This window comes from Oncorhynchus kisutch, linkage group LG19, assembly GCF_002021735.2.
Source record: "Oncorhynchus kisutch isolate 150728-3 linkage group LG19, Okis_V2, whole genome shotgun sequence".
NCBI classification, from domain to species: domain Eukaryota; kingdom Metazoa; phylum Chordata; class Actinopteri; order Salmoniformes; family Salmonidae; genus Oncorhynchus; species Oncorhynchus kisutch.
Window position 1 is genome coordinate 43,456,464 of NC_034192.2, and position 24,452 is coordinate 43,480,915.

The 24,452-nt window shown below is 43.9% G+C and overlaps 1 protein-coding gene across 4 annotated transcripts in view; it reads left to right on the forward strand.

Moving 5' to 3' along the window:
- The window catches only part of LOC109864857 (LIM domain-binding protein 2), a 112,975-nt gene that overhangs the window by 48,593 nt on the left and 39,930 nt on the right, over positions 1–24,452 (forward strand). For all 4 annotated transcript variants that reach the window (XM_020452861.2, XM_020452862.2, XM_020452863.2 and 1 more), the window contains exon 3: positions 22,937–23,109. In XM_020452861.2, the coding sequence (XP_020308450.2) occupies positions 22,937–23,109 (173 nt within the window). The remainder of the gene's footprint in view (positions 1–22,936; positions 23,110–24,452) is intronic.

Below are 24,452 nucleotides of genomic sequence, written 5' to 3' on the forward strand. Positions count from 1 at the left end.
ATCTGCCTAGGCTAGATAGGCTGCCTTTTGATATCGACAGCTCTTTGAATATCAGACGGGCATAGATATTGATATGTATGTTTGCTGTTGTTCTGAAATACATTGCGGTGTGTGTACAGTGTGTACAAAAAAACATGTACAGGGTGTGTGTGACTTAGCCGAGAGATGGAGGCGAGTAGGTGTGTGTGTGTGTGTGTGTGTGTGTGTGTGTGTGCATGCGCTCTGCCTTTTTCTTTTCAAATGTAAATATTCAAAACCCCCACGGTGTTGAGACGGTAACCTGGTTCCCGCGGGAACGGACAGCTTAACGCCATGACGATGACTCACCACCAGTCAGAAACATTCTCATTTCAAGTTCAGACTGACACACACACATATGGAACAAAGTTACATTGATACGAATGCAGGAAAAGCTGTCTCACAAGCTATAAACAGATATGACATGAGATGTATTAAAAAGTAGCTGTCAGTCAAAAACTATGGCTTGAAAATAATGACACTGTCTTTGCTTTTCTAGTCGACCCCTGATATACAGTATTCAATGGCTTGGGACTACAGTGAAAGTGTACACTAAACCAGTGCCTGTAGATCTGTGGCGTGTCTTCCGTAAAATAACATATTGGAATTGGGACAGTTTAACAGCATTACACTTAAATACTTGGTGTGTTTCATGACACACTGGCTGAACCATCATTCATGCAATGTCACGTTCGTCATATTGATGAGACCAAGGCGCAGCGTGATAAGCATACATTCTTTTAATGAAGGAAAAACACTAAACAAACAAAACAAAAACGAACATGAAGCTATATAACACGGGTACTGACAGGCAACTACACATACACAATAACCCACAAAACCAAAATGGAAAATGGCAACCTAAATAGGAGCCCCAATCAGAGATAACGATAAACAGATGCTTCTGATTGGGAACCAATTCAGGCCACCATAGGCCTACATTACCTAGACATACAAAACCCCCATAGATATACAAAAACCCAACATACCCACCCTCGTCACACACTGACCTGACCAAAATAATACATAAAACATAGATAACTAAGGTCAGGGCGTGACATGCAAGACTGCTATACACATTAAGCACTTGTAAAGTCTTACTAATGCATAATAGATGCTTTATAAATGTGTTGGTAAGGTGTAATTGATATGTAGTTAAACAAGTAGCTCCGAGGGTTGATGGCTGTCTATTGTTCCCATGTTGGACTACAATGCCCATGATTATCTGAACTGTACTGTATAATCGGCACCTACTTCCAACTCTATCCAATCTCAGCCTCAAACACTCTCTCAAAACACAGAAATTGTCCGGACTACTGGTGGTTTACTGTTCTACCTGATAATTAAGTGCACACACCTGGTGTCCCAGGTCTAAATCAGTCCCTGATTAGTGGGGAACAATGAAAATAAGCAGTGCAACTGGCTTTGAGGTCCAGATTTGAGTTTGACGTCTTTAGCCTGTACTGTTTAAAATAAGGGTGCTTTGCACTGTTTCTCTTTCACCTTCTCTCTCCAAAATGCCTCTCTCTCTTCTCCTCTCGCTTTCTCTGCCCATCCCCCACACATTTGTTTTTTTCTCTCCCCTCTCCTCACCCTCTCTCATTCTCATTCCAGCATCCATCCTGAAAGAATATACTTTTTTCATGCCTGGTCACTGTATCTCTGATGAACTGGTTTATATTGTTTTTGCTTCGTGTTGTTTGCATAGATTGTCACACTTGTGATAGTGGACATGAATTACAGGTAAATACAGTAGTCTAAACATGTTAATAAGAATCCTACAGTATGCAATTTGCTTGGATCGACAGTATTGTAGACATTAAGGGCTTTTGTGTGTTTAACACAATATCCCTTTTAGTAGTTTAGTAGATGTCTTGCTGTTTTCCATTTGTTGCCAATGCCTTAAAGTATTTTCATTAGGCAACAATGCTTTCAGAATTGGTGCTCCCTTCCCATGACCTAAATATCCCCCAATTTCTCTTAGACTCTTGCAATATATAAGAAATGTTATGAAAGTTCCACAACATGATGTAATCTCACTGCAATCGGTACACTTACAAAAATATTTCACAGCGTATCTCAGCGAAACCTTCGCAAAAGCAGTTCAAAGAAGGAAAATGTGTGAAAAAATAATGAGAAATTAATAAAATATCATGATCTGACTTTACGGTGGCTCGTTACTATGCATAGGAGCACACATTATTAGCAAAACTAGAATACCCTTCATTTAGCTGTTATAATGGGTCATAATTAGTGATGGGGGAAAAATCTATACAGTCACATATCGAGATATTATTTTTTACGATATATCATATTGTATAATTTTGACAATTTCGCAATATTATTTTTGCGCTAGTTGGCTGTACCAAAACTCCAGTATTTTTCCTTCATAGCTTGTTCTCCATCTTCTTTTTAAATAGGGAGCCAATTTGTTTTCAGAGCTTTTATTTCCATGACTGATCAAGACATTTTCTCATGGCTCTCTCTTGTCCCTCTGCAGCAGACCTATGGTGAGCAATAAAATCACAGTATTGCAATACACATAGAATCGTGAGAATCATGAGAATCGCAACACATACAGTATCGTATTGGCAACTAAGTATTGTGATAATATTGTATTGTGCGGTCCCTGGCAATTCCCAGCCCTCATCATATTGTCATCATAACATGTCATTTGTAAAACAATTTTATTTAACCAGGCAAGTCAGTTAAGAACAAATTCTTATTTATAATGAGGGCCTAGGAAGAGTGGGTTAACTGCCTTGTTCAGGGACAGAACAACAGATCTTTACCTTGTCAGCGCGGGGATTCGATCTAGCAACCTTTCAGTTACTGGCCCACGCTCTAACCACTTGGCTACTTGCCACCCGCTAGGCTACCTGCCCGACATTACCATGTCATAAAAATTCCTAGCCATGCTTTTACAGACAGCGAGAATAAGGCCTACATATAACTGTTATAATGCATCATAATAACATCATCATGAATGGGGAATGATATGGTCTGATAAGTTTAGTCTTGTGATCAGACTCTCTCTGTATTGTATTGAATAAAACAGTGATGAGCGAGAGAGAGGTATAGAATCCTCTGATGCCCCAGCGAAGGGGGAGGCATTGTATTATTAAACGTGTGTAGGGCTCGTGTTGTGGGGGGGTGACAGAATGGGGGGGTGATGTTGATCATGGGGGTGTTGAGAAATGAACAGGGGGTTGGGGTTGTTGATGTTGATGTTGGTCTGCATGGGTGTCTGCTGATGTTAGGGGGTATCTGAGTGAGAGATGGACAGGGGGATTGGTGAGGGAGGGGAGGAGGGACGTTGGGCAGAGAGTGATTGACAGGTGGGCCGATGTGGCCTTGGCTCAGCTGCAGCTTGGAGGTGCCTACTCCGTTTGATTGACAGCCGTGCGGGCCTGGGAACCACGGCGACGACGGATTGGCTACAGAGGCAAAGCGAGGAAGAGAGTGAGAAAATGATAGCGGGTAAAAGAGAATGAGGTTGTGTGTGGTGGGGAGATGTGTGTGGTGGGGAGATGTGTGTGGTGGGGAGGTGTGTGGGTGCGGAGGTGTGAGTGTGTGTGTGTGTGTGGTGGGGAGGTGTGTGTGGTGAGGAGGTGTGTGTGTGGTGGGGAGGTGTGTGTGTGATGGGGAGTTGTGTGTGTGTGATGGGGAGGTGTGTGTGTGATGGGGAGATGTGTGTGTGTGTGGTGGAGAGGTGTGTTTGGGTGTGTGTGTGGAGGGGACTTGTGCTTGTGTGTCTGTCTGTGCATGAGAGAGAGAAATTAATAGTTTCAGTAGGAGTAAGGCAAAGGAGAGTAGAGAGAGAAAGAGAGACAGAGAGCGAGAGAGCGAGAGAGAGAGAGAGAGAGAGAGAGAGAGAGAGAGAGAGAGAGAGAGAGAGAGAGAGAGAGAGAGAGAGAGAGAGAGAGAGAGAGAGAAAGGGAGAGAGAAAGACAGAGAGAGAGAGAAAGAGAGAGGGAGAAAACCACTATCAACTGCTTTGGCAGCAATATTCCACCCTGAACAGCCATGCCAATGAAACATATTTGAATTGATTTGAATTAAATTGAGAGAGATGTGTGGTGGTATGGCAGTGTATCATGCCTCACCATTTGTATTGGTGAGTAAGAGAAGATGTCTGTTAAACAAATGAGGAGTAGACAGTAGAAGTTCATACTCCAAACTGGTTCAGGCTCATTTGTATCCCTGTAATGGTTAAGATCTGGGTTTGGTAAACTGATCCTAGATCTGTGGTTAGGGGTCAAAATGTGTGTACTGCTTATACGTACAATAGACATATTTCACTTCAACGCAGAACTCTGACAATGATGCACACACCACTCAACACATAGCAGTAGACTGAGCTTGGGGAGTGGTCCTTTTCAGACAGGTAGTCATGATCAGATCAGGGTAGGAACCATTGAACACAGGGCAACAGGAAAAGGGGGAGACCTATCCGAGGACACCAGCTGTCATATAGGATGGGCAAGTCTCTTATCATCCTGCTTTCTCATCACTTTCCCCCATACAAAAACAAACCTAACAAACCCGCTTCCCTTCCCAGTTGGAAAACAATAGCATTTGCAAACAGCAGGCCCCTCCCTTTCCTTGTTGTTCGCACTGCCTCTCAAAGCAACAGCAGGCCCCTCCCTCTCCTTGTCGTTCACACTGCCTGCTAAGCAACAGCAGGCCCCTCCCTCTCCTTGTTGTTCACACTGCCCGCTAAGCAACAGCAGGCCCCTCCCTCTCCTTGTCGTTCACACTGCCCGCTAAGCAACAGCAGGCCCTTCCCTCTCCTTGTCGTTCACACTGCCCGCTAAGCAACAGCAGGCCCTTCCCTCGCCTTGTCGTTCACACTGCCTGCTAAGCAACAGCAGGCCCCTCCCTCTCCTTGTCGTTCACACTGTCTGCTAAGCAACAGCAGGCCCCTCCCTCTCCTTGTCGTTCACACTGCCTGCTAAGCAACAGCAGGCCCTTCCCTCTCCTTGTCGTTCACACTGCCTGCTAAGCAACAGCAGACCCCTCCCTCTCCTTGTCGTTCACACTGCCCGCTAAGCAACAGCAGGCCCTTCCCTCTCCTTGTCGTTCACACTAAGCAACAGCAGGCCCTTCCCTCTCCTTGTCGTTCACACTGCCTGCTAAGCAACAGCAGGCCCTTCCCTCTCCTTGTCGTTCACACTGCCTGCTAAGCAACAGCAGGCCCTTCCCTCTCCTTGTCGTTCACACTGCCTGCTAAGCAACAGCAGGCCCTTCCTTCTCCTTGTCGTTCACACTGCCTGCTAAGCAACAGCAGGCCCTTCCCTCTCCTTGTCGTTCACACTGCCTGCTAAGCAACAGCAGGCCCTTCCCTCTCCTTGTCGTTCACACTGCCTGCTAAGCAACAGCAGGCCCTTCCCTCTCCTTGTCGTTCACACTGCCTGCTAAGCAACAGCAGACCCCTCCCTCTCCTTGTCGTTCACACTGCCTGCTAAGCAACAGCAGGCCCTTCCCTCTCCTTGTCGTTCACACTGCCTGCTAAGCAACAGCAGGCCCTTCCCTCTCCTTGTCGATCACACTGCCTTCTAAGCAACAGCAGGCCCTTCCCTCTCCTTGTCGTTCACACTGCCTGCTAAGCAACAGCAGGCCCTTCCCTCTCCTTGTCGTTCACACTGCCTGCTAAGCAACAGCAGGCCCTTCCCTCTCCTTGTCGTTCACACTGCCTGCTAAGCAACAGCAGACCCCTCCCTCTCCTTGTCGTTCACACTGCCTGCTAAGCAACAGCAGGCCCTTCCCTCTCCTTGTCGTTCACACTGCCTGCTAAGCAACAGCAGGCCCTTCCCTCTCCTTGTCGTTCACACTGCCTGCTAAGCAACAGCAGACCCCTCCCTCTCCTTGTCGTTCACACTGCCTGCTAAGCAACAGCAGGCCCTTCCCTCTCCTTGTCGTTCACACTGCCTGCTAAGCAACAGCAGGCCCTTCCCTCTCCTTGTCGATCACACTGCCTGCTAAGCAACAGCAGGCCCTTCCCTCTCCTTGTCGTTCACACTGCCTGCTAAGCAACAGCAGGCCCTTCCCTCTCCTTGTCGTTCACACTGCCTGCTAAGCAACAGCAGGCCCCTCCCTCTCCTTGTCGTTCACACTGCCTGCTAAGCAACAGCAGGCCCCTCCCTCTCCTTTTTTGTTTGCCGCTTTCTGAGCTTCCTCCTTAGGCTTGGTTGCATCTGTGTGTGGTGGTAGGGAAGTGGTGTGTGTGTGTGTGTGTGTGGTGGTAGGGAAGTGGTGTGTGTGTGTGTGTGTGTGTGTGCGTGTGTGTGTGTGTGCGTGTGTGCGTGTGTGTGTGTGTGTAGTTAGTTTATTTGAAACATTACGTGTATGACACATTTTTATCATTGTTATTTTTAGGGATGCACCGATATAACATTTTTGACTGATACCGATATTCGATATTTTCTTTGCCAAAAAAATCTCAATACTGATAAACGATATTAACATTTTTTGCAGCTTTTTAAGCATTCTAGTACAGTTAAATAGTTAACACACACACTGACCAAAAAGTTATTTTGTTGGCATTTATGTATGTCTCCATTACCAGTAAAACATAATTAGAACCTTTTTCTTTCACTTACTTGCTGTGCTGTTTCATTGTTCATTTGTTCAGTCTCAACCAGGATTTCATCATACTTGTCAAGCAGTGAAGTTTTAGCTCTTTCGGTCTGTGGCCTCCCTTCCTCGGTGTGCACTGTCACTGTGTCCGTTTCCACCTTGTCCAGCTGTGTCTGTAACATTTCACGTAAACCCTGTTTCTTGTCTGCATCGAAGTAGCGGTCCTTGTACCTAGCATCGAGCATGGTGGCGACACAGTAAAGGCTCAGAGAGAACGCCACCAAATCGCTTGTTTACAGTCTCTAGTAGAGCACTTTTCCAAGTTAACCCGACGGTCTGTGTTGGCATTTTTCTTGAGCAGGCATTTCAATGCCATGACAGAGGGTATCACGTCTGCTGCAGACGAAGTTGATGAGCTTATTTCTCCAGTCAGTTGTTCGAATGAAGCTAGCTAGTGTGTTCATGTTTACAAGTTTCGAAACATGTTCTCAAATGCCATTGAAATGGCAGCAGCGGTATGAGAACCAGCACATTCTTGAGCATGCAATACGGCTTTCCTCAGTACAAAATCCTTGTCGACCCACTGTGTTGTCAGACCCATAATGCTTATGGGGCTGACATCGCTGGTCCAAATGTCAGTCGTGAAGCTAATAGCAGTGACGCCCATAGCAAGTAGCTTATGGATGCTGTGTAACTCTGGTAGGGAAACATCTGAAAAATAGCGATGCTTGGTAGTGTGTACCGGTGCTCGACCAGTTGCCAAAGCCAACATCATCCACGACAGAGAATGGTTGATTGTCAAGGTCAATGAATTCCATTATCTTGGCTTTATTGGATTTCGCCTTTCAGTTGTCTCGCTGAAATGTTCTTACTCTTTCAAATGACTGCTGGACTTGTTGACTGCTTGATTGATCCACACAGCAGACATTGTGGGCTAGGTTAGGAATGCTGTGTGGAACGTGTAGTGCTATATTTATCATAGCGTCATTATGTCATCTACCTACCTTATATAGGTATGCACGTCAGCTTTGACATTGGTTTTGCACATCAGCTTTAAGCTCTACATCAGGCAGATGCCGATGTGGGCATTTTTAGCTAATATCGTCCGATTATGATATGCTTACCAATATATCGTGCATCCCAATTTCTTTTTTTTTACAAAATTACCCCCTTTTTCTCCCCAATTTTGTCATATCCAATTGGTAGTTACAGTCTTGTCCCATCGATGCAACTCCCGTACGGACTTGGCAGAGGTGAAGGTCGAGAGCCGCCTGTCCTCCGAAACACAACCCAACCAAGTCGCGCTGCTTCTTGACACAATGCCCACTTAACTCAGAAGCCAGCCACACCAATGTGTCGGAGGAAAGACCGTACACCTAGCGACCGTGTCAGCGTGCATCCACCCGGCCCGCCACAGGAGTAGCTAAAGCGCGATGGGACGAGGACATCTCGGCTGGACAAACCCTCCACTAACCCGGATAACGCTGGGCCAATTGTGTGTCGCCCCACGGCTCTCCCGGTCGCGGGACAGCGACACAGCCTTTAATCTGCGACACAGCTTTAATCTAACCAGGATCTGTAGTAACGCAGCTAGCACTGTGATGCAGTGCTGTAGACCGCTGCGCCACTCAGGAGGCCCGTGTGTTTGACATCTTTATTGCATAATTACGGTATATACAGTATATCAAAAGTAATGTCTTGTTCATAAATCACGTTATTATACATCTTGTTTGTTTTCTTGCGTGTAGTGAAATCAGGTTGCAAGTGAAACGACAAAGCCGCAAATTTGAGAGAGTCTTCAGTATTCTGAATAATGAAACAGGTTGTCATCTCCACACGGGAGAGCAGAAGAACTCAACCTGGGCATACAGAGAATAATCACACACACATTGGGACATGTTTACCCGAATGCACACACACACACACACACACACAAACACACACTGGCACACACGTGCGCACACACACAAACACACACTGGCACGCACGCGGGCACACAAACACACACTGGCAAGCACGCGCGCACACACACACACACAAACACACACTCGCATACAAACACACACTCACATACAGAAATCCATACCTTCATATATAATCCATGTGGGTGTAGAAATATCAGCCAATACTAAAACAGCGCTGCATTAGACTCCTCTGCCCTGCTCTCTGCCTAACTTAATGTATTGCATGTTTATGTGGCACTTTTTCATCTTACTCACTCACTCACTCACACACACACTTTCTACCCATCTACCCTCAAACACACTCACCCCCAACCCACACACACTCTCTTAGACTGGGTCCATTCAACTCCTGTTGTCTGTCTTTGACTGCAGGCCAAATCAATGGTAATGACCGGTACTCTGTTCTCTCGGCGTGGCCTCTGATAATTTAGGCTGGATCTGAAACATGCTCTGATAGCATCTCACCTGGTCCCGCTGGGCTGTCACGTTCGTAAAAAGGACGGGACCAAGGTGCAGCGTGTGTTGAGTTCCACATCTTTATTACGGTGAAACTTTAAACAAAAACAATAAACCAATAACAAAACGTGAAAGTAGTGGTGCACATGCACAAACACAAAACAATATCCCACAAACACAGGTGGGAAAAATGGCTACCTAAATATGATACCCAATTAGAGGCAATGATTACCAGCTGCCTCTAATTGGGAACCATACAAAACACCAACATAGAAATATTGAGCTAGAACACCCCCTAGTCACGCCCTGACCTCCTACACCATAGAGAACCAAGGGCTCTCTATGGTCAGGGTGTGACATGGGCTTTCATTCACCTACCTGGGGTGAATCACCACTGTCCTGAGAGTAACACCACAGGAATAACCACATAGCGGATGTCCTGAGACTAACACCACAGGAATAACCACACAGGAGATGTCCTGAGTGTAACACCACAGAAATAACCACACAGGAGATGTCATGAGAGATAACACCACAGGAATAACCACCCAGGAGATGTCCTGAGATTAACACTACAGGAATAACCACACAGCAGATGTCCTGAGAGTAACACCACAGGAATAATCACACATGAGATGTGGAGTTGTTTAAAACAAACACAGCTGGATGGCAAGATGCTTTTTGTGTGTACAAGCGATACTCACAATTTGTGTGTGTGTGTGAGTGTGTGTGTGTGCGTGTGTGTGTGTGTGTGTGTGCGTGTGTGTGTGTGTGTGTGTGCGTGTGTGTGTGTGTGTGTGGTGTGTGTGCGCGTGTGTGTGTGTGTGCGTGTGTGTGTGTGTGTGGGGGGTGTGTGTGTGTGTGTGTGGGGGGTGTGTGTGTGTGTGTGTGTGCGCATTTGTGGCGTTAATTCACTTAGAAGGGTTCACAGAGACTCAGTGAATGTTGTTTGAATTGATCATGTAGCAGCAGAAAGGAGGAGGATGCATCTTTAAGGAAAGTGAATGAAGCTGACTACTGTGATTAATGGAATATTTAGTAAATAACATCATCTTAAATGATTTCTATGAACTTTAGAATTTAGTGTCATTCACTAAAATTGGTACCTTTGCTCATTTCATCAACTCAGCTGGTCTTGTTCCAATCATATTCTTCCACCTTCATTGCTGCTATTGAGCTATAGTGGCACGTCATAGTTAGATTGACAAAATGAACTCTTATTTAAGAGCATTCATATGCATTTATATCTTCGCTCACATCTAAATCTCTGCTTTATTGAAAGCAAAGTATTTTGATGTAAAACCTTAATCCAGGTTTTTCACCAGGCTAGAGCAGACGAGTGTTGTGCTAGTGTTGGGGGTAGTCTATGTACTAAGGTGGTGGTGGTGGTTGTAGCCCAAGGGGCTCCCGGAGCATGTTTTAGCCTCCCCACGGGCCTTGTTCTGGGGGGAGCAGAGAGAGAGGCCCGGCCTGGAGCAGCCCCTCCTGAATTATGGATGGAGGTGAAGAGGGGAAGAGGACTGGCCTCCAGGGGATGGGGGGATGTATACCCCCCTCCTCTTCCTCCTCCCCCTCTTCTTCTTTCTTCTCCTCCTCCCTTCTTCCCCCCACTCCCTTCGGCATTCAGGCGTGGCTGAAGGCTGCTGGATGAGGGTGACTGGAGCTGCTTCTCTCTCGCTTTCTTGCGTCTCTCTCTCTCTTACACACTCTCTCTCTTACACACACTCTCACTCTCTTTTGCTCTCTCTCTTTTATATTCTCTCTTACACTCACTCTCTCTCTCTCTTGCACAACCTTGCTTTCTCTCTCTCTCTCTCTCTCTCTTGCTTTCTCTCTCTCTCTCGATTCAATTCAATTCAAGGGGCTTTATTGGCATGGGAAACATATGTTAACATTGCCAAAGCAAGTGAAGTAGATAATATACAAAAGTGAAATAAACAATAAAATGAACAGCAAACATTACACTCACAGAAGTTCCAAAAGAATAAAGACATTACAAATGTCATATTATGTATATATACAGTGTTGTAACAATGTGCAAATGGTTAAAGTACAAAAGAGAAAATAAATAAGCATAAATATGGGTTGTATTTACAAAATACAATGTATTTTCTCTCTCCCTCTCTCGCTCTCTCTCTCTTGCACACACTTGCTCTCTCTCTCACTCTCTCCCTCTCTCGCTCTCTCTCTCTCTTGCACACACTTGCTCTCTCTCTCTCGCTCTCTCTCTCTTGCACACACTTGCTCTCTCTCTCGCTCTCTCTCTCTCTCGCACACACTTTCTTTCTCTCTCTCTTTATCTCTCTCTATATATATCTGTCTCTTCCCACTCTATCTGTTTGTAGCTGAGAAAGTAAAATAATTGCTCTCTCCAACACTACGGGTTGCATTCAATCAAAAGCAGAATCCAGATGCTTATGGAGAGAGTCAAAAGAGAGAGGTCTTCCATGACTCTGGGAATTCATATTTCATCAATATATTGTTGAGTTTATTTTTGCATCCATCAAGAAATGACGTTTTAGATAATGAAATGATTCGTTTGGCTCACAGCACAGGAGGCATGCCTCCACAGTAAACCTCACACGTAACAGCAAACAAGCATATAACCGCCGTGGTTGAATAAACACATTATGAACACACAAATGCAATGGAAAGATTATTCAAAACATTTGAAGGTTTCAGCCCACTATTGAAGGCTGTGTTGTTTGGTGATGCAACATTTTAAAGCTGCAGTGAGGCAGAATGATAAACATGATGCTCTCTCAGAATTGATCATGAGTTCATGTGTTTTGATACTCTTTGGGTTTTAAGTAGAAGAATGACACAGAACACAAGGCATACTTACCTTTTTGTGTTGCATTAAGGGGAATTGTCACGATCCTTGTCAGATGTGTTGCACTCATCCTCCACTTTTCATCTTGACGGAAAAGGCTTTCACAGAGTTGTGTTGTATTGTCAAATACTTTATATAGGAAAAGTAACTTGCTTTTTAACCTCCAATAAATAGCAGACATTTCTTAGCAACATATCATCCTCTTTCCTACTTTGGCCTGGGTAGGTTTGCCCAAATAATTATTCTTTTTTTTGTCCATGTCTAAATACACAATTTGAGGGACGGAAAAGGGCAAACCACTATAACTCAGCCCTGAATATAGTATTCAAGTTTAAACCCACTATAACTCAGCCCTGACTATAGTATTCAAGTTTAAACCCACTATAACTCAGCCCTGAATATAGTATTCAAGTTTAAACCCACTATAACTCAGCCCTGAATATAGTATTCAAGTTTAAAACCACTATAACTCAGCCCTGAATATAGTATTCAAGTTTAAAACCACTATAACTCAGCCCTGAATATAGTATTCAAGTTTAAAACCACTATAACTCAGCCCTGAATATAGTATTCAAGTTTAAAACCACTATAACTCAGCCCTGAATATAATATTCAAGTTTAAAACCACTATAACTCAGCCCTGAATATTGAAGTTTAAAGAATACAGTCAGATGGCTCTGCGGTTACCTCTCTTTAAAATGTACAAAACTTTTTAATGATGCTCCTTCGCTAATGTGTTTTGACAATTGTGTTAGGATCTTAATGAATTCACTAATTATAATCTGAGTGGCTTTAGGAGAAGTGTTTGCCACACAAAGAAACAGACCTAGAGTGGTACTATTCAAATCCCCAAACATACAGAGATATGAAAAATGAGAGAGAGAGCATAGAGGGAGAGAGAGCAGAGAGAAAGAGAGAGAGCAGAGAGAGTATGGAGATAGAGAGAGTAGAAAGAGAGAGAGCAGAGAGATTATGGAGATAAAGAGAGTAGAAAGAGAGAAAGACAGATAGAGAGAGAGAGAGTATGGAGATAAAGAGAGTAGAAAGAGAGAAAGAGAGAGAGAGCGCAGAGTATGGAGATAGAGAGCAAGAGAGAGAGAGTGAGAGAGAGGGGGGGGGGCTGGAGAGATCAGAAAGAGAGAGCAGAGAAAGAGAGAGAGCAGAAAGAGAGAGCAGAGAGAAAGAGAGAGTGACAGAGAGAGGGGGCAGAAAGAGAGAGCAGAGAGAAAGAGAGGGAGCAGAAAGAGAGAGTAGAGAGAAAGAGAGAGAGACAGAGAGAGAGAGCACAGAGAGCGAGCACAGAGAGAGGTAGAGCACAGAGAGAGATTGAATTAAAGTTTTATGACTGGTGAATCTTTAATGTTCTGGGAAGTGATTCCCACATTCTAGCTGTGTGTGTGTGTGTGTGTGTGTGTGTGTGTGTGTGTGTGTGTGTGTGTGTGTGTGTGTGTGTGTGTGTGTGTGTGTGTGTGTGTGTGTGTGTGTGTGTGTGTGTGTGTGTGTGTGTGTGTGTGTGTGTGTGTGTGTGTGTGTGTGTTGGTGCATACAGTATGTGTGAGCATGGCTGCTCGCATATACTCTGTGTCGTTAACCCATTCCTCTCTGAACTCCATCTATACTGACAAGAGCTTAACTACTAACAAGATTATATACCATTACGTTGAACAAAAATATAAACTCAGCATGCAACAATTTCAAAGATGTTACTGAATTACAGTTCATATAAGGAAATCCGTCAATTGAAATAAATTCATTAGGCCCTAATCTATGGATTTCACATGACTGGGAATAAAGATGTGCTTCTGTTGGTCACAGATACCTTTAAAAAAAAAAGGTAGGGCGTTGGTCAGAAAACCAGTCAGTATCTGGTGTGACCAACACTGTGACACATCTTCGCATAGAGTTGATGCGGCTGTTTATTGTGGCCTGTGGAATGTTGTCCCACTCCTCTTCAATGGCTGTGCAAAGTTGCTGGATATTGGTGGGAACTAGGACACACTGTCGTACAAGTTGATCCAGAGCATCCCAAACATGCACAATGAGTGACATGTCTGGTGAGTATGCAGGCCATGGAAGAACTGGGACATTTCCAGCTTCCAGGAATTGTGTACAGACATGGGGCCGTGCCTTATCATGCTGAAACATGAGGTGATGGCAGCAGATGAATGGCACGACAATGGCGTCAGGATCCCATCACGGTATCTCTGTGCATTCAAATTGCCATCGATAAAATGCAATTGTGTTCGTTGTCCGTAGCTTATGCCTGCCCATACCATAACCCCACCACCACCTTTGGGCACTCTGTTCACAACGTTGAAATTAACATTCAATTCTCTGACAACAGCCCTGGTGGACATTCCTGCAGTCAGCATGCCAAGAACACGCTCCCTCAAAACTGGAAACATCTGTGGCATTGTGTTGTGTGACAAAACTGCAAATTTTAGAATGGCATTTTATTGTCTCCAGCACAAGGTGCACATGTGTAATGATCATGTTGTTTAATCAGCTTCTTGACTTGCCATACCTATCAGGTGAAAGGATTATCTTGGCAGGTAAAGAAGAAATGCTCACTAACAGGGATGTAAACCAATTTGTGTACCCAAAATGTGAGAAAAATAAGCTTTTTTTGCGTATGGAACATTTCTGTGTTCTTTTATTTCAGCTCATGAAACATGGGACCAACACTTTACATGTTGCGTTTATTTTTTTGTCAGTGTATTCTGTCAGTAAGATCACAATTGTGAATTGTGAATATTGGCACATTTAGAGTACATCATATCTTCTGTCCTTTGAGAATCTCAACCTTTGAACTTCTACCAGACCGTTGTCCTTGTTACTGTGCTGCTGCTGCTTGCTCAATAAGGGTCTAGTTACTTTAAATCCCTTTGTGACAAATGGTATTGTAAACATAATACATTCATACAAATGATGAACTGATGTTGATTATGTTTATTCAATTGATCAAAGTCTATTTTATGCCACGTGGTGTTTGTTCCTTCCTTCCATTGACCTTAACCTTTGACCCAGCAGTGACAGCAGTGACAGGTTATATTGGCGATTACACTCCAACATCCGTTGCATAATCTCAAGGATTATTGCTGCTGGAGCCAGATACAGTCAGGCAAGACAAAGGTCGATAGCAAGCCCAGTTTGTTTGTTTTGTTAAGTAGACAAGCACCGATCTCATCAATCACTGATTACAAACTCAGGAAATATGAATACATCAATGAATACATGTTTTTTTCTTGTGTGTGTTGATACCTTTTGTTGTTTTGGTGGCCTTGTCGATATGCTGTAACTTTGAACTTTTATACAGATACAGATGGATCTACATTTGATCACCGTGTTACAGGGAGAACTTTCCTGCAGTGCAGGACATTTAAAAGTTGTAGTGTATTAGGTGTCAAAAGGCTTCAGACTTGATCTTCCCTTACAAAGAATTGATCAACCCCTACAAAAATGTCCATTAATTATAATTCACATAATAATTCACATTTCCTGTTGCTGCAGGATTATTTTAAAGATCCTATATACAGTGGGGAGAACAAGTATTTGATACACTGCTGATTTTGCAGGACGACTGCACGGTTTTGAGGGGAGGATGGATGGGGCCATGTATCGCATGATCTTTGCCAACAACCTCCTTCCCTCAGTAAGAGCATTGAAGATGGGTCGTGGCTGGGTCTTCCAGCATGACAATGACCCGAAACACACAGCCAGGGCAACTAAGGAGTGGCTCCGTAAGAAGCATCTCAAGGTCCTGGAGTTGCCTAGCCAGTCTCCAGACCTGAACCCAATAGAAAATCTTTGGAGGGAGCTGAAAGTCCGTATTGCACAGCGACAGCCCCGAAACCTGAAGGATCTGGAGAAGGTCTGTATGGAGGAGTGGGCCAAAATCCCTGCTGCAGTGTGTGCAAACCTGGTCAAGAACTACAGGAAACGTATGATCTCTGTAATTGCAAACAAAGGTTTCTGTACCAAATATTAAGTTCTGCTTTTCTGATGTATCAAATACTTATGTCATGCAATTAAATGCAAGTTAATTACTTAAAAATCATACAATGTGATTTTCTGGAGTTTTGTTTTAACGAGTTCAAACTTTTAACGAGTTCAAACAGGTGCAGTTAATACAGGTAATGAGTGGAGAACAGGAGGGCTTCTTAAAGAAAAACGAACAGGTCTGTGAGAGCCAGAATTCTTACTGGTTGGTAGGTGATCAAATACTTATGTCATGCAATAAAATGCTAATTAATTACTTAAAAATCTTACAATGTGATTTTCTGGAGTTTTGTTTTATATTCCGTCTCTCACAGTTGAAGTGTACCTATGATAAAAATGACAGAACCTCTACTTGCTTTGTAAATAGGAAAACCTGCAAAATCGGCAGTGTATCAAATACTTGTTCCCCCCCACTGTTTGTAACGTGCGCTCCATTGAATCAATGTATAACCTTTCAAGCACTTTTGATATTTATACTTTACGCCCACTTCAACTTAAAGTCATTTTAGTTACCCAAGCAATGCTTCCAACAATTCTAATAGCAATTGTACATGGTATATTGTAGAGTTTAAGTGTCTACCATTTCTCCCTTCCTCTCTAATGTGTTCTTGTCTGCAGTGAGGAAAGCTACATTTTATGCATAATCCCCCTTCGAGTATCTCTCCACTTTCTCACCTTTTTCCCTTTTTAATTTTCCCTGACTCTGTGGGATACTCCTCCTATGACTTCTATCTCATCATCTTACTGTCCGTGCTGAGGCAGCTCATAGGAATGAGATGACCACAGGTGACAACACTGAAACTAAAGTTCAGTCAAGTTTATGATCATTTGTTGTATTTTATGTAAATGCTTACTAGGTGAAAAAGGTGAAATGTTGGCTTAGTTACTATACTGTTAACTGTAAAACAATACAGTGGACTAGAATCTTTAATAATTGTTATTGGCAGACTCTATTGAGCTGTTGTGCCTCCTCCACAAGTCAACTGAATGGTTGACCCTTTCGGAAATAGGAGGTATTACATATCAGATTCAGCTGTGACTAACTGGACTCAATGACCAGATAGTCAACTGTATTATGGTTAGTGGTTGATTAATGGTCAATGGTCATTTTCTGTTAGCCCTTTATTCAACCAGGAGATCCCAATGATATAAAGAAGGGAGACTGAAATCTAGCATATAGCATGCTCCCACTACAGTCCCTCTGGACTTCACCTTTCTCCTTTCCAGCAACTCCCATCCCGCTCACCACCTTAAGACCATCCCTCTCACCACCTTAAGACCATTCCTCTCACCACCTTAATACCATTCCTCTCACCACCTTAAGACCATTCCTCTCACCACCTTCAGACCATTCCGCTCACCACCTTAAGACCATCCCTCTCACCACCTTCAGACCATTCCTCTCACCACCTTCAGACCATTCCTCTCACCACCTTAATACCATTCCTCTCACCACCTTAAGACCATCCCTCTCACCACCTTCAGACCATTCCTCTCACCACCTTAAGACCATTTCTCTCAACACCTTAAGACCATTCCTCTCACCACCTTCAGACCATTCCTCTCACCACCTTAATACCATTCCTCTCACCACCTTAAGACCATTCCTCTCACCACCTTCAGACCATTCCGCTCACCACCTTAAGACCATCCCTCTCACCACCTTCAGACCATTCCTCTCACCACCTTAATACCATTCCTCTCACCACCTTAAGACCATTCCTCTCACCACCTTTAGACCATTCCTCTCACCATCTTAATGCCATTACTCTCACCACCTTAAGACCATACCTCTCACCACCTTCAGACCATTCCTCTCACCACCTTCAGACCATTCCTCTCACCACCTTAAGACCATCCCTCTCACCACCTTCAGACCATTCCTCTCCCCACCTTCAGACCATTCCTCTCACCACCTTCAGACCATTCCTCTCACCACCTTCAGACCATCCCTCTCACCACCTTAAGACCATTCCTCTCACCACCTTCAGACCATTCCTCTCACCACCTTAATACCATTCCTCTCACCACCTTAAGACCATCCCTCTCACCACCTTCAGACCATTTCTCTCACCACCTTCAGACCATTCCTCTCACCACCTTAATACCATTCCTCTCACCACCTTAATACCATTCCTCTCACCACCTTTAGACCATTCCTCTCACCACCTTAATACCATTCATCTCACCACCTTTAGACCATTCCTCTCACCATCTTAATGCCATTCCTCTCACCACCTTAAGACCATCCCTCTCACCACCTTCAGACCATTCCTTTCACCACCTTCAGACCATTCCTCTCACCACCTTCAGACCATTCCTCTCACCACCTTAATACCATTCCTCTCACCATCTTAATGCCATTACTCTCACCACCTTTAGACCATTCCTCTCACCACCTTCCGCACATCCCTCTCACCATTTTCAGCACATCCCTCTCAGCATTTTCAGCACATCCCTCTCACCATTTTCAGCACATCCCTCTCACCAGCATACAGTACACCCACAGACACACATACACCCAGAGACACACCCCCCCCCCCCCCCCCCCCCTTCTAGTAGAAAGCCAGCCAACGGCCCCCTTTCCAGACAACCCTCGTTCTGCTCCGAGCCCAAACTGTTTCTCTCACGTCTTGTTGGCTCAGGATCCTGGCAGCGGTCCTGGGGACTAACTCACGGGGGGAACAATCCCACAAAGTGGCATGAATTAATGTGTCTAATTAACATGCCGTTAATTATTTCTAAATTGCGTGTTTGGGTACACATTACTTGAGAGACATATGTTGTTCGTCATGTTCACCCAAACAAGCGGCAGCTAATCCTATCTCTCGTGTGCCCGCCTCTGAAGATGGGCCAATCAACTTGGTGATAAAAAAGAGAGATGGGAATAAGAGAGATGAGAGATCGAGAGAGCAAGAGCGATGAGAGATGAGCGAGAGAGAGATGAGAATAGAGAGATGAGTGATAGAGAGTGAGAGAGCGAGTGAGAGAGAGAGAGAGAGAGAGAGAGAGAGTGAGAGAGAGTGAGAGAGTGAGAGAGAGTGAGAGAGAGAGAGAGAGAGACAAGGGGAAGGAAATGTTTCAAAATCAATGAGTGTTTATTTGTGAGCTTGAGGTTTCCGTCACTGTAGTGGTGTTAATTGTAAGAGGTCATCATTTGAATAACCTTGAGGCTCGTAAAGACTCTCGCCATGTCCCTGATCCATTCATTTTGTATCGTACCAAAAAATACATTTGCACACACCTATACCTTCTCTCTCTCTCTCTCTCTCTCTCTCTCTCTCTCTCACACACACACACACACACACACACACACACACACACACACACACACACACACACACACACACACACACACACACACACACACACACACACACACACTAGCTCTGTTACCATCCACAACTCCACCATACCCCAATATATTAGCTTCAGATTAGAGGTCGACCGACTAATCGGAATGGCCGATTAATTAGGGCCGATTTCACGTTTTCATAAACAATCGGAAATCGGTATTTTTGGACAATTACATTTTTTGTTTTTTTGTTTACGCCTTTATTTCATCTTTATTTAACTAGGCAAGTCAGTTAAGAACACATTCATAATTTCAATGACGGCCTAGGAACGGTGGGTTAACTGCCTCGTTCAGAGGCAGAACGACAGATTTTTACTTTGTCAGCTCGGGGATTCAATCTTGCAACCTTATAGTTAACTAGTCCAACGCTCTAACCACCTGCCTCTCATTGCACTCCACAAGGAGGCTGCCTGTTACACGAATGCAGTAAGCCAAGGTAAGTTTCTAGCTAGCCTTAAACTTATCTTATAAAAAACAATCAATCAATCAATCAATCATAATCACTAGTTAACTACACATGGTTGATGATTTTACTAGTTTATCTAGCGTGTCCTGCGTAGCATATAATCGATGTGGTGCGTATTGTTGCTCCAATGTGTACCTAACCATAAACATCAATGCCTTTCTTAAAATCAATAAACAGAAGTATATATTTTTAAACCTGCATATTTAGCTAAAAGAAATCCAGGTTAGCAGGCAATATTAGCCAGGTGAAATTGTGTCACTACTCTTGCGTTCATTGCACGCAGAGTCAGGGTATATGCAACAGTTTGGGTCGCCTAATTTGCCAGAATTTTACGTAATTATGACATAACATTGAAGGTTGTGCAATGTAACAGGAATATTTAGAGCGAGGAGCGAGGAGAGGGACGGAAGCTATACTATTACAATGGCAATACTAAAGTGCCTATAAGAACATCCAATAGTCAAAGGTTAATGAAATACAAATGGTATAGAGAGAAATAGTCCTATAATTCCTAGAATAACTACAACCTAAAACGTCTTACCTGGGAATACTGAAGACTCATGTTAAAAGGAACCATCAGCTTTCATATGTTCTCATGTTCTGAGCAAGGAACTTAAACGTTAGCACATATTGCACTTTTACTTTCTTCTCCAACACTTTGTTTTTGTATTATTTAAACCAAATTGAACATGGTTCATTATTTATTTGAGGCTAAATAGATTTTATTGATGTATTATATTAAGTTAAAATAAGTGTTCATTCAGTGTTGTTGTAATTGTCATTATTACAAATAATGATTAATCGGTATCAGCTTTTTTTGGTCCTCCAGTAATCGGTATCGGTATCGGCGTTGAAAAATCATAATCGGTCGACCTCTACTTCAGATGCTTTGTATCTCTTTGCACTCCGCCTAAAAAAATATGAAGGGGAAACATTGGACTACGGAGCTTGAAATGGTAAACTGTTTACCACGCCTGCCATTACACGCCTGCCATTACACGCTCTATCAGTGTGTCTTTGGTGGGGTGTGCAGTGTTATTTTGTGGGATATGTTTTGGTTGAGGCTCCTCATGCAAACCTTCTACTGAAGCCTCTGGGTAGGTAATGTGTGCTAGAAATATATCTGGGTATCTCTCTTTCCTACATCTCCCATCTCCTCTCATCTCCTCTCTCTCCCTCTCTCTCCCTTCTCCTCTCTCTCCCTCTACCTCTCTCTCCCTTCTCCTCTCTCTCCCACCTCCTTTCTCTTCCACCTCCTTTTTCTCCCATCTCCTCTCATCTCCTCTCTCTCCCTCTCCATCCCTTCTCCTCTCTCTCCCACCTCCTTTCTCTCCCATCTCCTCTCTCTCCCACCTCCTTTCTCTCCCATCTCCTCTCTCTCCCTCTACCTCTCTCTCCCACCTCCTCTCTCACCCTCTACCTCTCTCTCCCATCTCCTCTCTCTCCCTCTCCCTCTACCTCTCTCCCATCTCCTCTCTCTCCCTCTACCTCTCTCCAATCTCCTCTCTCTCCCTCTACCTCTCTCACCAGTCTCCCCTCTCTCGCCCTCTACCTCTCTCTCCCATCTCTTCTAGCTCCCTCTACCTCTCTCTAACATCTCTCTCTCCTATCTCCTCTCTCTCCCTCTACCTCTCTCCCATCTTCTCTCTCCACCTGTTCCTCTCTCTCCCATTGCCTCTCTCTCCATCTACCTCTCATTTACACACACAGCGACTTGGGGCTGCAGCTCTTCCCCTCCCTCCCTCCCTCCCTCCCTCCCTCCCTCCCTCCCTCCCTCCCTCCCTCCCTCCCTCCCTCCCTCCCTCCCTCCCTCCCTCCCTCCCTCCCTCCCTCCCTCCCTCCCTCCCTCCCTCTTCCAGCCACTGGTCACGCTCCTTCTTCCTCCCTCCTTTCCCTCTCTCCCTTCCTCCCTCCATCCTGCAGCCACGGCTCACACACTGCCAAACATTTTATATCTTTATTTAGTCATGCCCAGTATTATTGAATTTGAAAAAACATGCCAGTCACGGGTACTTCCTTTTCCTCTCTCTCTCTCCCGCTCCCTCTCTCTCTTTCTCTCTCTCTCTCTCTCTCTCTCTCTCTCTCTCTCTCTGCAGTGTCATAACCTCAGGAGCCTCAGCCACTACTGTCTTTGGGGGACATTTCTAAATGAAGTTTTATTTCCCTAGCTTTGCTCCCTCTGGGGAACAGAGGAACATAATTCCACACAACAGAGTGAAGATTTGACAGAGAGAAAATGCAGAGTATCACAAGCTTGTTTCACAGAGGGAGAGAGAGTAGGATGATAGATTTCCAACATGCAGGGCTTTTTTTGATTCAAAAGTGGAAATTCAGATTCTTCTCTTTCTTAGTCTTTTTGGTATTTTTTCTGTTTTCCAAAATGGCTGCTTGGGAACCCAAACCCAAATAAGAACTCATATTTTGCTATTCTCCTTTCCAACATGGCTGCTTCGAACATAAACACAAACAAGTAGATACAGTATACTTTATTGTAGATACATTGTCTCCTTTCCTTGTTACACATTCACTTCTCAGACAAGCTGATAATGTGATGAAGAGATATAGTTTTGTGATATCGTGATGAAGAGATATCCTGTCTGTTTTGCATAGTCACAGTGTATCCTAAAGCATCGTCCTTTCATATCCTGCATTATATTCCTTTAAACAGAGAACTAGTTGACAGAGAACAGAGAGAAGAGAAGAAAGGAAGCCTGAGGGCAAAATACACTGACATACTTCTTCCTCCTGTGCTCTCTCTTTCTCTTGTTTTTGTCAAACTCTAAATCCACGCCGTTCCTGCGCTTTGAGTTCTTTTAGCATTCTCTAGTAAACATCTACAGCTTTCCTGTAGCTTTCTCACCAGACTGTCCAGGTTTTGATTGCTTGAAATCAATCCCTCGCTAAATGGGCAAACAAGTAAAGGAACCTGTATTTTGCAAAACAAATGTTTTGTTACTGTGTGGACACTTTCACAACTAGACAAAGGAAAGCAGATCAGTAATGACTAAAACCAGTTAGCATACATGGTGTAACACTGTCCATTCACCTATAGGTCTTTGTCAGGTACCTACACATTTTAATAGATCATGGTTATCCTACAAAAGCTAGTTTGTTAAAAACTCAAGTCTACAAATGAATCAACTTGATGAGTGAATTATGTATTTGTCCTCTTTTTCCCTCTTTTAAATTGGACAGATACTCACCCTTCACTACTTTAGTCTCATATTTCAACTATAAATAATCATTTTCTTTTTTCTTTTTCTCAGCTATCGGACGAACGCTCATCCCGCGCTACTTCAGCACAGTGTTTGAGGGCGGAGTCACTGACCTGTACTACATCCTCAAACACTCCAAGGAGTCTTTCCACAACTCCTGCATCACTGTGGACTGTGATCAGTGCACCATGGTCACCCAGTATGGGAAACCAATGTTTACAAAGGTAAGGTCTGTAATCCTAACCCAGGGGCTGCCGCTGATTGGCTGAATACCCAGGGCGCGGTGTGGTTGGAGTTGTCAACAAAGCAGCAGGACAGAAATATCATGCCACGTTTTTGAACTACCGGTAGTTTCTTTGAGAAGATATATAAAGCGATCTGTGCATTTGAACAACAGTATAAATACACCTATTTCACTTTTGCAACCACTGCTGCACATGCTGCCACTGTTTTTAACAGATTAGATTATACTATTTAGAACAAGCAGCCAGCTCATGAACGAACGAGTTCACCAGGGAGAATGGTCGTCACTTGTTACCATAGCTACAAAGTCATAAAGCCCACCTATTTCTACAATTTCTCTTCTTAAAAAGTGATTTTAAACATAACCTTAACCCTGACATTAACCAAACTCTTAACCTTTTGCCTAACCCTCACCTTAAATGTTGTTTTCATGACCTTTTACAATATAGATATTGACTTTGTGGCTGTGGTAACTAGTGGAAACCAGGGAGAACGCAATAAGCATTCAGATACAATAAGTGAAAACACATTATTTAACTCGGGATAGCTAGCTAGGATAGTATCACACAGCATGGTGTGCTAGCCAGTTAACTTTCATAACTTCATATTTCCGAGTTAGTCAGATATTAGTTTAGAAAGACTTGAAATTGGCATGGGAGCTAACTAGCTAGCAAGATACCAGCTGTCAAAGGTAGATAACTGGTTAATTTGACCTAAAATGATTTCAAAATATTTCTCAATGTTTCTCAAAATAACTGTAGCTGGCTAATTATTTTGATCAACCTTTGTGATGCTGTTTTAGTCCACACAACATGTTGCCTTGTCACCTACAATAGAACATTATGAACAACATGGTGGTAAACAAAATTGGCCATGCTTTTTTGTCCTACCAGATACGCAATGAGAAGGTTCTAGCTTGTGTATCCCTCTGTCCTTCGACTCTTGTTGGTTGCAGTTGTCCGGTTTATCAGGTCCCAGGCTTCCATGGCTGTTATGATTATTTATTCACAAGTTAATTATAATTAGCTTTTTGCTTTAGCACCATCTGTACCTGATAGAGCAGATCTAGTCTCAAGTGCGGAAAAAAGCTGTCCGGCACGAGAGACTCATTGGGAGGAGACTAGAGCAGACCCAGAAGTTCTGACTGAGCAGACGCACATTTGAGTGCCTAAGGACGGTCCATTCACTTTGTACGGTTGTAATTTATGCTATGGTATCATGCAATTTCATTGGGGCAGCTCCCCTCATAGCAAAAAAGTCCAAGCAATGTTGGCATGGCATGTGCACCCACGGAGGTGGAGCTGCTGCTGCTGGCAGTCACTAA